The sequence below is a fragment of the Myotis myotis genome, unplaced genomic scaffold (genome assembly GCF_014108235.1).
Source record: "Myotis myotis isolate mMyoMyo1 unplaced genomic scaffold, mMyoMyo1.p scaffold_m19_p_6, whole genome shotgun sequence".
NCBI classification, from domain to species: domain Eukaryota; kingdom Metazoa; phylum Chordata; class Mammalia; order Chiroptera; family Vespertilionidae; genus Myotis; species Myotis myotis.
The window spans coordinates 84,469,558-84,483,667 of record NW_023416368.1 but is presented as its reverse complement, the minus strand read 5'-3'; the positions used below and the strand labels follow the sequence as shown (position 1 = coordinate 84,483,667).

The 14,110-nt window shown below is 50.1% G+C and overlaps 1 protein-coding gene and 1 pseudogene across 1 annotated transcript; both read left to right on the top strand.

Annotated features, from left to right (window-relative positions):
- Window positions 1-502: 502 nt before the first annotated feature.
- On the top strand, window positions 503-3,003 carry LOC118658767 (annotated as a pseudogene).
- Window positions 3,004-6,874: 3,871 nt separating this feature from the next.
- ICAM3 (intercellular adhesion molecule 3) lies at window positions 6,875-13,589 on the top strand. Its single transcript, XM_036314743.1, has 7 exons — window positions 6,875-7,221; window positions 7,843-8,109; window positions 11,448-11,744; window positions 12,076-12,363; window positions 12,679-12,933; window positions 13,045-13,293; window positions 13,377-13,589. The coding sequence occupies exons 1-7, from the start codon at window positions 7,140-7,142 to the stop codon at window positions 13,568-13,570; spliced, it is 1,632 nt and encodes a 543-aa protein (XP_036170636.1). The 5' UTR covers window positions 6,875-7,139; the 3' UTR covers window positions 13,571-13,589.
- The last annotated feature ends 521 nt before the right edge of the window (window positions 13,590-14,110 follow it).

Here is a 14,110-nt window from a genome sequence, read left to right as displayed (position 1 = left end):
ACACATATTATACTTTCCTATCTTTTGCAAAAATGGTAGCATGTGCAAGGATACACAACTCTAGTCTGGATTCTTGCTTCTTTTTTTCCCTTTGTCTTGGAGGTGGTCCCATATATCCAGGCCTACAGTATTTCCTTGTGCTATTTGTGGTTGTGTTATAGTCCTCGCTGGGGGACATGTAGTTATCGCTCAACCTTTGCTCTTCATGTAGTTATCTCGAGTCCTTTGCTGTATCCATGACGCTGCTGCAGTGAGCAGCCATGGGTGCATATTGTTCCACCCACACTCAAGGGTATCTGTAGGGCACATTCCCAACAGGAATAGCTGCTTGCAGGATCTAGCCTGGTAATTGGGAAAGATATTGCCACTAGATTATGTTTTGATATTTGATATAGGATAGATCTCCTTTTTCTTCTTCAAAATTATCTTGGCCTATTTTTGTGCAGCTGCTTTTTAAAAAACTTTTATGGTGTAATATTTTCACCAATAAAGAATTATTTTTAAAAAACTTTTATATGGACAATTTAAAGCATATGCAGAACAAGGGAGAATAATGTCATGAACAGGCAGCATCAACAGTTTCCAACGCCCGTGGCCAGTTATGCTTCAACTCTACTCCCACCCCCACCTCTACCATTGGATCATTTTGAAACAAATCCCAGATATCATATCATTTTATCTGTAAAAACTTCCATATATGTCTCAAAAAGATGTAACCACAAACAATCACTACAATATTGTCCCCACACCTAAAAAGTTTAACAATTCCTGAGTCTGCACCGCACTTGGACCCGCCACCATGGCTGCCTACAAGCTGGTGCTGATCCGGCCTGGCGAGAGCGCGTGGAACCTGGAGAACCGCTTCAGCGGCTGGTACCATGTGGACCTGAGCCCAGCTGGGCACGAGGAGGCAAAGTGAGGTGGGCAGGCGCTGCGAGATGCCGCCTGAGTTTGACATCTTCACCTCAGTGCAGAAGAGAGCAATTTGGACCCTCTGGACGGTGCTGGATGCCTTAGACCAGTGGTCGGCAAACTCATTAGTCAACAGAGCCAAATATCAACAGTACAACGACTGAAATTTCTTTTGAGAGCCAAATTTTTTAAACTTAAACTATATAGGTAGGTACATTGTTATTAACGTAATTAGGGTACTCCTAAGGCTTAGGAAGAGCCACACTCCAGGGGCCAAAGAGCCGCATGTGGCTCGCGAGCCGCAGTTTGCCGACCACGGCCTTAGACCACATGTGGCTGCCTGTAGTGAGGGCTTGGCGTCTCAGTGAGCGGCACTATGTGCGTCTGACTGGTCTTAAAGCAGAAACTGCTGCCAAGCAAGGCGAGGCCCAGGTAAACATCTGGAGGCGCTCTTATGATATCCCACCACCACCGATGGAGCCCGACCATCTCTTCTACAGCAACATCAGTAAGGATCGCAGGTATGCAGACCTCACTGAGATCAGCTACCCTCCTGTGAGAGTCTGAAGGACACTATTGCAGAGCTCTGCCCTTTTGGAATGAAGAAATAGCGCCCCAGATCAAGGAGAGGAAACCGATACTGATTGCAGCCCATGGCAACAGCCTTCGGGGCATTGTCAGACATCTGGAGGGTCTTTCTGAAGGGGCTATCATGGAGCTGAACCTGCGACTGGTGTTCCCATTGTCTATGAATTGGACAAGAACTTGAAGCCCATCAAACCCATGCAGTTCCTGGGGGATGAAGAGACTGTGCATGAAGCCATGGAGGCTGTGAATACCCAGGGCAAGGCCAAGAAGTGAAGGCGAGCAGGCAGACGACCTTCCCAAGGACACCCTCCCTCCCATCCCATTCCTCTGCATCTCTCCTGTGCACATGTCACACTGACCACATCTGTAGGCGTCTTAGGTTGTAGCTGCAGATGGGGACTGGTGGCTCCCAATTTTGCGTTAGCCATTTTGTCTCCTGCACCCACTCCCTTCATGCAGTCTAGTCAGAATGGCACCTGTGGGGCATGGGTCCTCCGTCCCGGCCGAGGGAGACTCTTATCTAAGAGAGTCCAGGGGTAATAACTCCAGTTTTTTGCTAGTGTTTTGTTTATGACTAAGGACCTGCTTGAGAGCAGGGGGCTAGGGAGGAGCCATGTTAAGGCGTGACCAATGAGGAGAGGCAAGAGAGGCTGTTTGTGTTCCTGCGAGCAGTCCTGTGCTACTCTGCAGTCAGGTGAACTGACTGAGGGCTCTGGTCAGCGGAAGACGAACGCCTGGTGATTCCAACAAACATTTCCTCCTTGACCCCAGGAAAGCTGGCTCCAGAAGATTGGGATCAATCCTGCATGTTTACGTGTTGCATTGACTTTTACAAAAAGAAAGCACATCTATATAAAATAATACAAAACAAAAACCCTTCTGGGGTTTCTAGTAGTGGTGAACTCTTCCCACATGGGGTCATCACCAAGTAAGCCATTCCTCACACCAGGGTGGGAGAGCTCCTTGGCCGGTAGGAGTCATCCTGCTGTGTTTTAGAATCCCTCCCCGGCCTCAGTGTCTCATGGCAGTGAAATGTCACTTGATCATGTCCAGCTGTGTCTTTCACTGTGTGCGCTCTGAATCATGTTCCAGTTGCTGGCCCTGCCACGTGGGCCCAGTAGGCATTTTGAGCATAACTACTAAATCTTTTTTCAGATCAGTATGATAAAGGAGTGATGTACAATAATAATAAAAAAAAAAGGTTTAACAATTCCTTGATAGCATTGGGTAGCCTGTGAGATTTCCCCGATTGTCTCTCAAACATTTGTCCAAATAAAAATCCAAACAAGGTCACACACTGCACTTGGCTGGGGGCTGGTTTGTCTTCCTCTTTTCTCCCCACTTGCCACATATTCGTGGAGGAAATGGGGTTGTCCTTTAGGCTTTACCAGTCTGATGTCATCCTTGTGGTGTGGTTTCAGTGCATTTCTCTGTCCTCATCTTGACCACAGATGATCCAGTTCAGCTTCCTTTAAAAAAGAAAAATGTTTTCATTGATTTTCTTTTTTAGAGAGAGAGAAAGGGAGAGGGATTAGAGAGATAGAAACATCAATGATAGCCCTGACCGGTTTGGCTCAGTGGATAGAGCGACAGCCTACGGACTCAAGGGTCCCAGGTTCGATTCTGGTCAAGGGCATGTACCTTGGTTGCGGGCACATCCCCAGTGGGGAGTGTGCAGGAGGCAGCTGATCGATGTTCCTCTCTCATCGATGTTTCTAACTCTCTATCCCTCTTCCTTCCACTCTGTAAAAAATCAATAAAATACATTTAAAAAAAAGAAAGAAAGAAAAAGAAACATCAATGATAGACATCTATTGGCTGCCTTCTGTGCGCACCCTACTAGGGATTGAGCCTGCAACCCAGGCATGTGCCCTGACCGGGAATCAAACTGGGGACCCCTTGGTTGATGGATGAATGCTCAGCCACTGAGTCACACTGGCTGGTCTAGTTTCTATTTTTTTGGCAAGTCTTTCCTAGAGGCCATTGTGCCCTCTTAGCAGGAGGTACTCAAGGTCTGCTTGTTCCTCTTGTGACATGAGTAGCCACCTAGACCCATCGGGGATGCAGTTTTTACTTCATTCTGAACGATTGCAAACATACAGAAAAGTTAGAAGAATGGTACAGTGAACACCCCTAGATTTCACAATTGCCATGTTATTAAATTTACTTTATCATACTGTATCTATTCATCTATTTATTCATTCCTGGGCCATCAATCCATCTCATGTTTTGGATACAAATCAAAATAAGTAAATGCTGTGTGTGTGTGTATGTGTGTGTGTGTGTGTGTGTTGAAATGTACATAAATTTTACCATTTTAACCATTTTTAAGTGTAGGATTCAGTGGCATTAAATACATTCACAATGTTGTATAACCAACTCCACTATGGATTTATAGAATGTTGTCATTTTTCCAAACAGAAACTGCCCCCATCCCACACTAACTCCCCATTTCCCTCCTCCACCAGCCCCTGGGAACCATCATTCTACCTTCTCTATGAATTTTCCTCATTTAGGGACCTTATATAAGTGGAATATTTGTTTGGCTGTGCCTGGCTTATTTCACTTAGCATAATGTTTTCAAAGTTCACCCATGTTGTAGCATGTATCAAATTTTCCTTTTTTAAATTTATTTTTTGTTGACAGTATTCCAGATGTCTCCCCATTTCCCCCTGCCCACCTCCACCCAGCCCCCAGGCCTTCACCACACTATTTCTGTGTCCATGGACGGGGAATCAAACCAGCAACCTCTGTGCATGGGTCAACGCCCAACCACCGAGCCACACCAGCAGGGTGAATTTTCTTTCCTTTGAAGGATTAATAATATTCCATTGTATGTATACAACACAGTTTGTTTATCCATTCATCTGTTGGTGGAATTTGGGTTGTTTCCACCCTTGGGCTATTGTGAATAATGCTACTATGAATATTGGTGTGTAAGTATCTGAGTCCCAGCTCTTTTTTTATTTTTATTTATTTATTCTTGAGAAAGAGAGAGAGAAACATTGATTTATTGTCCCCCTTATTTATGCATTCATTGGTTGATTCTTTTGTGTGCCCTGAGGACCAAAGTCCCAGCCTTGACATATTGGGATGAAGTTCTAACTGAGCTACCGAACCAGGGTCTGAGTCCCTGCTTTCAATTCTTTTAGGAGAGGAATTGCTGGATCATTCTGTTTAACTTTTGGAGGAACAAAGTTTTATATTCCTACCAGCAAAGTGTGTGTGTTCCAGTTTCTGCACATCCTCATGAACACTTGCTATTTTCTGTGGGTGTTTTGTTGTTGTTGTTGTTTTAATGGGAGCCATCCTAATAGGTGTGAAGCACTATCTCATTGTGGTTTCGATTTGCATTCCCCTAATGACTGATGATGTTGAGCACCTTTTCATGTATTTATTGGTCATTTGAACAGCTTCTTTGGAGAAATGTCTATTCAACTTTGCCCATTTTTTAATTGGGTTTTGGCTGCTGTTGTTGAGTTGTAAGAGTTCTTTACAATCTGGATAGAAACTCTTATCAGATATATTATTTACAAATACTTTTGAGTTTTAGTTGCCCTCTCAGCACCATCTGGGAACTAGATGGGGGAGCAGGGCAGCAGAGGAGACCCCTGATTGGAGGGAGTGGTGCCCAGGTGAGAGAGGAGAGGGCATGGCCTCAGTGGTGGGGAGAGCGGATGAATGCTAGTACCGTCAAGGCCCTCAACAAGGTCCCTCACTGGCGCTCAGATCAGAGGAACAAGAGGTGGACTGGAGGCCTGAGAGATGGAGCAGATGGAGGTGGGAGTGGCCACCTGACGCCTAGTCCGTTCTCTTGGGATGAAAAGACCAACTGCCTGGAGAGGCAGGCAAGGGAGAGATGAGGACAGGGGCAGGGGCAAGTTACAAGTAGCATCCTTGCCCTGGCCAGTGTGGCTCTAGTGTTGTCCCATACACTGAAAGTTGCCAGTTAGATTCCCGGTCAGAGCACATGCCAGGGCTGCTAGCATGTAGGAGGCAGCTGATTAATGTTTTGCTCTCACATTGTTTCTCTCTCTTACTATCCCTTCCTCTCTCTCTAAAAATCCATTTTAAAAGTTAAACAAAAACAAGTAGCATCCTTGACAGATGGTGGCTCAGGATTCAGCTGTCCCCTAACAATTCCACCTCAGCACTGTGCATAGGGAATTCGGGGATCTCCCAAAACCTCCAAAGGTGGCAGGACCCCCCACAATCTTCAAAGGTGGCTCCCCCCACAGGAGCTGCTCCAGTGGCCAACACAGAGCCTGGCACAAGAGCCCAATAAATGTGGGCTCTGTTCATTTTCATGGCTTTACTCATCTTCGGGGACCCCTCTTTATCATCTCCAAATCTCTTATTTGTCCCCTAAGAATGTTGGATCTCACATTAATCCCTGAGGCCCTGCCTAGAAGTCCCTCATTGTTCTCTTGAAATGTTGCCTTGAAATCCCACCTTATCACTTCAAGGACACAGGCAGGTGGTCTCCCATTACCTTTTTTAAAAAAATATTTTTTTATTGATTTCTTGGAGGAAGTGAGATAGATAGATAGATAGATCAATGATGAGAGAGAATCATTGATCGGCTGCCTCCTGCACACCCCCCACTGGGGATCCAGCCCCCAACACAGGCATGTACCCTAACCCGGAATTGAACCATAACCTCCTGGTTCCTGGGTTGACACTCAACCACTGAGCCACGCCAGCCGGACTCCCATTACCTTTCTCTCTAGGAACAGAACACCTTCCGCTTTGTTACTAAAGTAAAGGAGTTTGGTCACCTGCTGGCGTCAAAGCAAACATGAGTTCGCAGCCAAGAAAGTAACGGTTTGTTAAGGGAATGGTGCTACGCCTGGAGCTTGTGTGCATAGACCTGGCTCCTCCATGGCTTCTGGGGCGGGCTACATAGGGGAATGTTGCTGGGAGGGCCAGGGTAAGGAAGGGGTAGCTGATCATTGCATCTGGTCCTCACGTCAGCCATGGCTCCATTCTGTCTGGTTTTGCAAGGATTTGGTGGGTGGGATCGGTCCATTTTCTTGGGTCCGGAGCTGAAATATAACTGAGGCCTATCTTCCTCTGTGGTCACTAGACCTGAGGCTTTGTTCCTAAGACTATTTGATGCCAACCAGAACCTCATTGTCCTGAAGGCTTAGTGATTAGGGAGTGGACCAGCAAGGGAGAGGTGAAAGTCAGGGAGTGGGATGAGGCCAATTTGATCACAAGGAAAGAAAGAAGGTCGTATGAAAGAAATGAAGTGCTGCGCAATTTCACACTTACCTAAGTTCAGCAGGAAGGAGGTGTCTTGCCCCCCTCCAGCCCCCCTCCTCCCCAGTACGAGAACAAAGGAAGAGGGTTGTGTTCTCATTTCCTGTGCGTTCATTTGGGAGCCAGAAGTGTAACTGAGGCCCACCCAGTGGGCGATTCATTAGAGCCCTCCACCTCCCTGGACCCTAGCTGGGTTCCCCACTCTGGACCTCCGGGGCCACAGAACATCCCCCCTGCCCTTCCCCAGGCCTGGGCAAGGTGCCGCCCCGGACTTCTGCAATCTTAACCGCTGTGGCTGTGCTTCCTGGTGGCCCCGCCTGCTCCCCTCTGACCTGCCCAGTGCCACATTAAGGCACTTCCTCCATAGGCTGGCCACCATGGTGCCTTTGGGGCCACTGCCCAGGGCCTGCTGGACTCCGCTCATCTCTCTGCTTCTGGTCTGCTGCCTGCTGCCTCCAGGTGAGGCCAGTCAACTTGGGGAGGGCTAGAATTGGGGACTGGTAGAGAATGGGGGACCGGAGAAAGTGAAACTTCCCACATCCTGCTGCAAACTCTTTCTTAAACTCAAATCTGACTGGGGGCTCACCAGTGTCCTGGAGAGAAAGTTGTGGGGCCTTAACTCAGCCAGGGCTTCCTGAGGCCCAGTCCCTGCATGTGATTGTGATTTGTCCTCCCCACCCAACTCTCTCCTCTTTCTCTCTCTCTCTCTCTCTCTCTCTCTCTCTCTCTCTCTCTCTCTCTCTCAGCTCCATCTGAAACTTTGACTTCTGCCTACACTCTGCCTTCTACCAGGATCACTCTTCCCTTTCACTTGGCTAACTCCTACTTACCCTTTAAAACTGTCTGTACTTGTCTTGTCTGGGAAGCTTCCCTGATTCACTTCCTCCTATAGGCCCCTTCCTATAGGCCTCCCTCTGAGCTCTCCTGTCTCTGATCCATCACCTGTCTTCCCCACTGAATTGGAGGCACCATGAAGGCAAAGACCATATCTCAGGTTGAGGAGGTGTTGGATGGTAGGGCCTCAAGATGCATGGGCTGGGGGGCACTGGATCAAGCAGCGGAGCTTCCATGTTCCCACAGGTGCCCAGGGGCAGGCGTTCCGGCTTCGGGTGGAGCCCCAGAACCCGGTGGTGCCTGCTGGAGGGTCCCTCTTGGTAAACTGCAGTACAGATTGCCCCCAACCTGAACTCATCAGCCTGGAGACATCCCTGTTCAAGGAGGAAGCGGGCGAAGGCCTGGGCTGGAAGGCCTACTGGCTCAGCAATGTGACCAGTGACAGTGAGATCTTCTGCTCCGGCATCTGCAACGGCTCGCAGATGTCAGACTCCTCTGACATCACAGTGTACCGTGAGTAGATGTGCCTGAAGCTGGGACTGGCCTCAGGCAGTCGGGGGGAGTGGGCCTGGAGTTTGCAGGAATGGACCAGGAATCTGACCCAGAGTTTGGACCTGGACATGTGTGTGTGTGTGTGTGTGTGTGTGTGTGTGTGTGAAAGAGACAGAGACAGATGCATCTCAAGCATATGACAGAGCAGCAGTGTAAATCAATTTATTTGGGTCCCAGGAGGCATTTAAAAATGATAGTACATGTCTTTTATTTATTACTTATATTTTTATGGCAGGTAATAAATTAATGGGGTTCCAAAATAAAAAAGTATAAAAACATATCAATGTCAAATCTCCATTTACCTAGCACTGCTGGCAGTGACCACTGTTTTAAGTGTATATACCCACTTTAGCCCTCATTCAATCCTACAAAGATCCCAGGGCAAGGGATGGGGGGAGCGCTGCACTTATGAGCCTCATTTCACAGCTAAGGAAACTGAGGTTCAGTGGGGTGGAATCATCTGTCGGGTTCACAGCCCCTGAGCGGCGAAGCTGGCAGTCTGGCTCCCAAGACTTATTAACAGGTGAAGCCTTCCTTTCCAGACTGGGAATCCCCCTCGCACTGGTTTCTTGTGATCCTCCCAAGAGTTTCTCTGCATTTATTTATTTAGAATTAGAGGCCCGGTGCACGGAATTCATGCACGGGGGAGGGAGGGTCCCCTCAGCTCAGCCTGCACCCTCTCCAATCCAGGACCTCTTGGACATCCCTCTCACAATCCTGGACCGCTGGCTCCTAACCGCTCACATGCCTGCCTGCCTGATCGCCCCTAACTGCCCCCCCTTTTGGCCTGGTTGCCCCTAATTGCCCCCTGCCATCCTGGTCACCCCACGCAGCCTGCTGCTCAATCATTTGGTCGTCCTTCCCTAAGCCCCCTGCCAGCCTGGTCACCCCACACAGCCTGCTGCTCAGTCGTTTGGTCGCCCCTCACTAACCCCCCTGCTGGCCGTGCCCCACGCAGCCTGTTCAGTTGTCCCTTCGGTTGTGACGGTTGCTTAGGCTTTTATATAGATAGATAGTTTATTGCCCTACCCGATTTCTCAGTGGTTAGAGCGTTGGCCTGCAGACTGAAGATGTCAGGTTCAATTCTGGTCAAGGGCATGTTTCTTGGTTGCAAACTGAGTCTTGGCCAGTCAGGGTGTGTGCGCGAGGCAACCAATTAATGTGTCTCCCTCACATAGATGTTTCTCTCTCTGTGTGTCTCTCCCCCTCCCTTCTATTCTCTCTAAAAATCAATGAGGAGCCGGCCGACACGGCTCAGTGGTTGAGTGTGGACCCATGGACCTGTGGACCCATGAACCAGGAGGTCCCTATTCAATTTCTGGTCAGGGCACATGACCTGGTTGTGGGCTTGTTCTCCAGTAGGGGGGCATACAGGAGGCAGCAGATTGGTGTTTCTCTCTCTCTCTCTCCCTTCCTCTCTCTGAAATTAATAAAAACACATTTTTTAAAAAGGCATACAACAGACTAGATCACTCACGGTGCCTACTGCTTTGTGAAGCCTTCATGGATAAGTATAGTACCCACGTGTATGCTCTTATGTGGGTGCCAGTGTCTATACGTATTTGTGTACCTCCATGTGTGTCCATAGCATATGTATCTGTTATTGTCTATGTTTGTGGGAGTGTACATGTGTATGTTAGTGCTTGTGTGTGTGTGTGTGTGCCTGTGTCTGTCTGTGTCTCTCAGTGTGTATCCCCATGATTGTATCTATATCTCCATGTGTGACTGCCTGTGTTATCTGTGTGTGGGGGCAAGTGTGTTTGTTTCAATATCTGTGTGTCTGTGGATGTCTGTGTCAATGTGTCTACATATATGTTTGTATCCACATATATTTCTGTGTAATGTGTACATCTGCATGTGTCTATCTACCTGTATGGATCTGTGTGTCTGTGAGGTGCTCTGGCCAGTGCGGTGTTCCTGGCTCATGAGGTCTGACTGTGCTCAGCTCTTCCCAACTCTATCTCACTTTGGGTAGCTTGGTATCAGCCATGGTGGGGATACTTACACTACAGAAATTGGCAAATCCTCCTTATCCGGGCTCTCCCACCCCACCCCCGAGAGCCCAAGCATAACCAGAATTTACCAGCATAACACTAGCCCTGACCAGTGGTGCCCAAGAGTAAGATGGAGGCCTCCTTGTCAAATATTCTAAAATTGTAGTAAGATGTTAAAGATTTTTCATAGCAGCCAGTCCATGGGCCTCTCTGACAGCTTGAGATCCAAACTCGAGTTGTTGGAGGTGAGCGTAAGTTGCTTCCCAAGGAGGTGAAGGATGTGGTCTGTGTGCCTGAGAAAGGCACTGCAGCTGTACCTGGGAGAGGACCCAGCCTAGAGGGGTCCGGTCCCCCAAGATTGTGCCAGAGCACCTTGAGAGGCTGCCCCAGGCAAGTAGACTGTCAGAGTCTTGAGCACCTGGGACTGATGGGGAAGGGTTGGGCCAAGCTCTTGGAGAGGCCAAGGCCAGAGTCCAGGCCAGAAGCTGGGAGGAGGGCCAGGGGAATCCCTAGATGTGACACCAAAGAGGCAGGTGGACACACAGGTCCAAAGTTTGGGAGACTCACATTCTAACCCAGGTTCTGCCCCTTCCTGGATGTGCCTCTCTGGGCAGATCACCTCTCTGGGCTTGTTTCTCCATCTGTAAAAAGAATAATAGAGAACATTTTACTCAGTTGCTATGTGAATGAAGGTGGATGCCTGGATGACATTTGCAAAATCTAAGGAAAGCTCTAAATAGGAACTTTTGTCATTGCTGTTAACATCGTAAGTGGTCATAGGCATTAGCACCCTTTCCCTTTCTTTTTTTCTTTTTCTTTTTGAAATTCACCTCGAGGATATCTTTTTCCCATTAATTTTCAGAGTGAAAGGGAAGGAGGAGGGAGGGAGGGAGAAAGAAACATCAATGTGAGAGAGACACATCGATTGGTTGCCTCCCACGCACTCCCCAATTGAACTTGTAGAACTTGCAACCGAGGCAGGTGCCCTTGACGGGGAATCAGCTGGAGACCCTTCCGTCCACTAAGCAAAACGTGCCATGGCTCTTTTTTTTTTTTTTTTTACTGTAAGGTCCTTGTAAACATATCTTTTATTTCCCTGTCTGACAAAACAGGAAATAATCATCTTGGTGCTAATGACAATAGCAAACACTTCCACTAGCACATTTCTAAGCCCTCTAGGTTTATCAACTCGAAGTTCACAGTTCTGCACGGGGCCACCCTCGGGTCCTCTCCACCCCCTGGGGAGGGGGCTGCAAGGCTGACTGGTAAGTTCTGTTCTCCCCTCCCTCTACCACCCACCCGCAGAGTTTCCGGAGCGTGTGGAGCTGGCACCCCTGTCCCCCTGGAATCCTGTGGGCAAAAACCTCACCTTGCGCTGCAGGGTGGCAGGCGGGGCACCCCGGGCCAAACTCTCCGTGTTGCTGCTCCGTGGGGAGGAGGTGCTGAGCCAGCAGCTGGCGGTTGGAGAAGTCACCACCACGGTGCTAGCCAGCAGAAATGATCATGGTGCCAATTTCTCTTGCCGCTGGGAACTGGACCTGCGGTCCCAAGGGCTGGGTCTGTTCCAGAACAGCTCAGTCCCCAGGCAGCTCCGAACCTTCGGTGAGGGAAGGGACTGCTCAGTGTGGGTGATGAGCTGAGCCAGAGCAGGGGTGCCCTGGCCCTGAGGTTCCCGAGAATGGGGTGGCCTGGACCTCAAGGGCTTCTAGGAAGGCCTGCCCTTGGCCATTGGATGGGCGGCTTCAAAAATTCCCATGGTGGCAGGAATTTTTGAGAAGTATGTGCAGATAGATGTGTCCTAGGAAGGGGGTGATCCAGGTTACAGGGTGTCCTGGGAAAGAAGAACCCTGGTTGGGGGGTATGAGTGTGTCACAGGGAAAGGGGTGTCCACCGCTGTGTGAGACCTCCAGCTCACTCCCACTCTTCTCCCCAGTCCTGCCAGTGACGCCTCCGCGTCTCTTCGCTCCCCGGTTCTTGGAGGTGGGAACATCCCAGGCCGTGAACTGCACCCTGGACGGGCTGTTTCCGGCCTCAGAGGCCCAGGTCCAACTGGCGCTGGGGGACCAGATGCTGAATGCCACAGTCGAGAGCTACGGTGACACGCTGACGGCCAGCACCACAGCCACAGCCACCGCGGAGCTGGAGGGGGCTCAGGAGATTGTCTGCAATGTGACCCTGGGAGGCGAGAGCCAGGAAACTCAGGAGAATTTGACCATCTATAGTAAGAGGGGCCGGGGCCAAAACTGCTGCAGAGGTGAGGGCCAGAGGGTTGAGCTTCATTAGCCCAAAGGGCAAGGCACGGGAGAAGCCAAGCCAGAAAAGCAGGGCCTGAGCCGCCAACGTGGGAGGAGTTGCCGCGTGGGCGGGGCAGGGGCCTTCATTACAGGACTGCCTGAGTGCCCCAACTTAGGTGGGGCCCCAGAGTAGCTAAAAGGCAAGGTCTGGTTACCCCGAGGGGAAAAATCTGGGTGGTCGGCTGGGCTTAGTGGATGTGAGGGAGTGGATAGCAAACGCCCAGGCAATGCTACTCCTTCAGGCTTCTGGGGGCCCGTCTTGAACCTGAGCCAGCCCACCGTCCGTCAGGGGACCATAGTGAATGTGACTTGCGCTGCTGGAGCCCGAGTCCAGGTCACGTTGGATGGAGTTCCCGCTGCAGCCCCGGGACAGCTCGCGCTGCTTCAGCTAAATGCCACTGAGAGGGACGACAGACGCAGCTTCTTCTGCAGTGCGGCCCTCGAGGTGGATGGGGTGGTCTTGCACAAGAACAGGAGCGTCCAGCTGCGTGTACTGTGTGAGTAGGTCACTCTGACCTTGAATTCCTTGCTCTCCTGATTTGGAGAGACTTGATTCTCTCTTGCCCCATTGGACCTTGGGTTTGTCTGATCATTTGGCGGTCCCACAGATGGTCCCAAGATTGACCCGGCCAAATGTCCTCAGCACTTGATGTGGAAAGAAAGAACGACCCAAATCCTTCAGTGCCAAGCCCAGGGCAACCCAGATCCCCAGCTACAGTGTTTGCACAAAGGCTCCATGGCCCAGGTCCCCATCGGGATCCCATTCCGAGTCAGGTTAAACTACAGTGGTACCTACCACTGCCAGGCGGCCAGCTCACAGGGCATATACACTGTCACTGTGGTGATGAATGTTCAAGGTGAGCTGAGGGGGGCCTGCGGTTCTAAATGGGCAAGCCTAGGGCCAGGGGTACGAGTATTTACTCCTTGCTTCTCTGCACAGAGCGGAACCCCATCACCATTACCATCATCATAGCAGTGTTGACCATCCTGGGCTTTGTGGCTGCCATCCCGGCCTCAATTTACGTCTTCGGGGTGCACAAGCGTAGAGACATCTACCATGTGAATCAGGGAAACGCCGGGTTTCCCCTCACATCTAAAACGGCTGAGGAGCCTCTGGGGGAACCACCATCTTGAGCCTCCAGCCAAAGATGACGGGAGGGGGGAGGGGGGCGGGGGGCGGGGGCGGGGGTGTTTGGCTTTATCATCAGTTCTGCAACAATAAAGTGCTCAAAATCCGGAGTCTGTGGCTTTTTAATATATATATATATATATAAATATATATATATATAAATATATATATATTTCAGAGAGGAAGGGAGAGGGAGAAATAGAAACATCAATGGTGAGTGAGAATCATTGATTGGCTGCCTCCTGCATGCCCCCTACTGGAGGTCGAGCCTGAAACCAGGGCGTGTGCCCTGACCGCGAATCGAACTGTAACCTCCTGGTTCATAGGTCCATGCTCAACCACTGAACCACACCAGCCCCGCCGGAGTCTATGGCTGGATTGCACCTGCGCTAAGGGGCTCCCCCACAGCGCTGAGCGTCTATTGAGTGACATCTCAGCGGTGGCAAGGGGCGGAGGCTGTGCGCCGAGATGGGGCGTGAACTCTGGGAGGCGGGCTGCGCCCTAGCCAATGGGCTGAGAGATTTGAAGAGAAGGGGAGGGGCTTC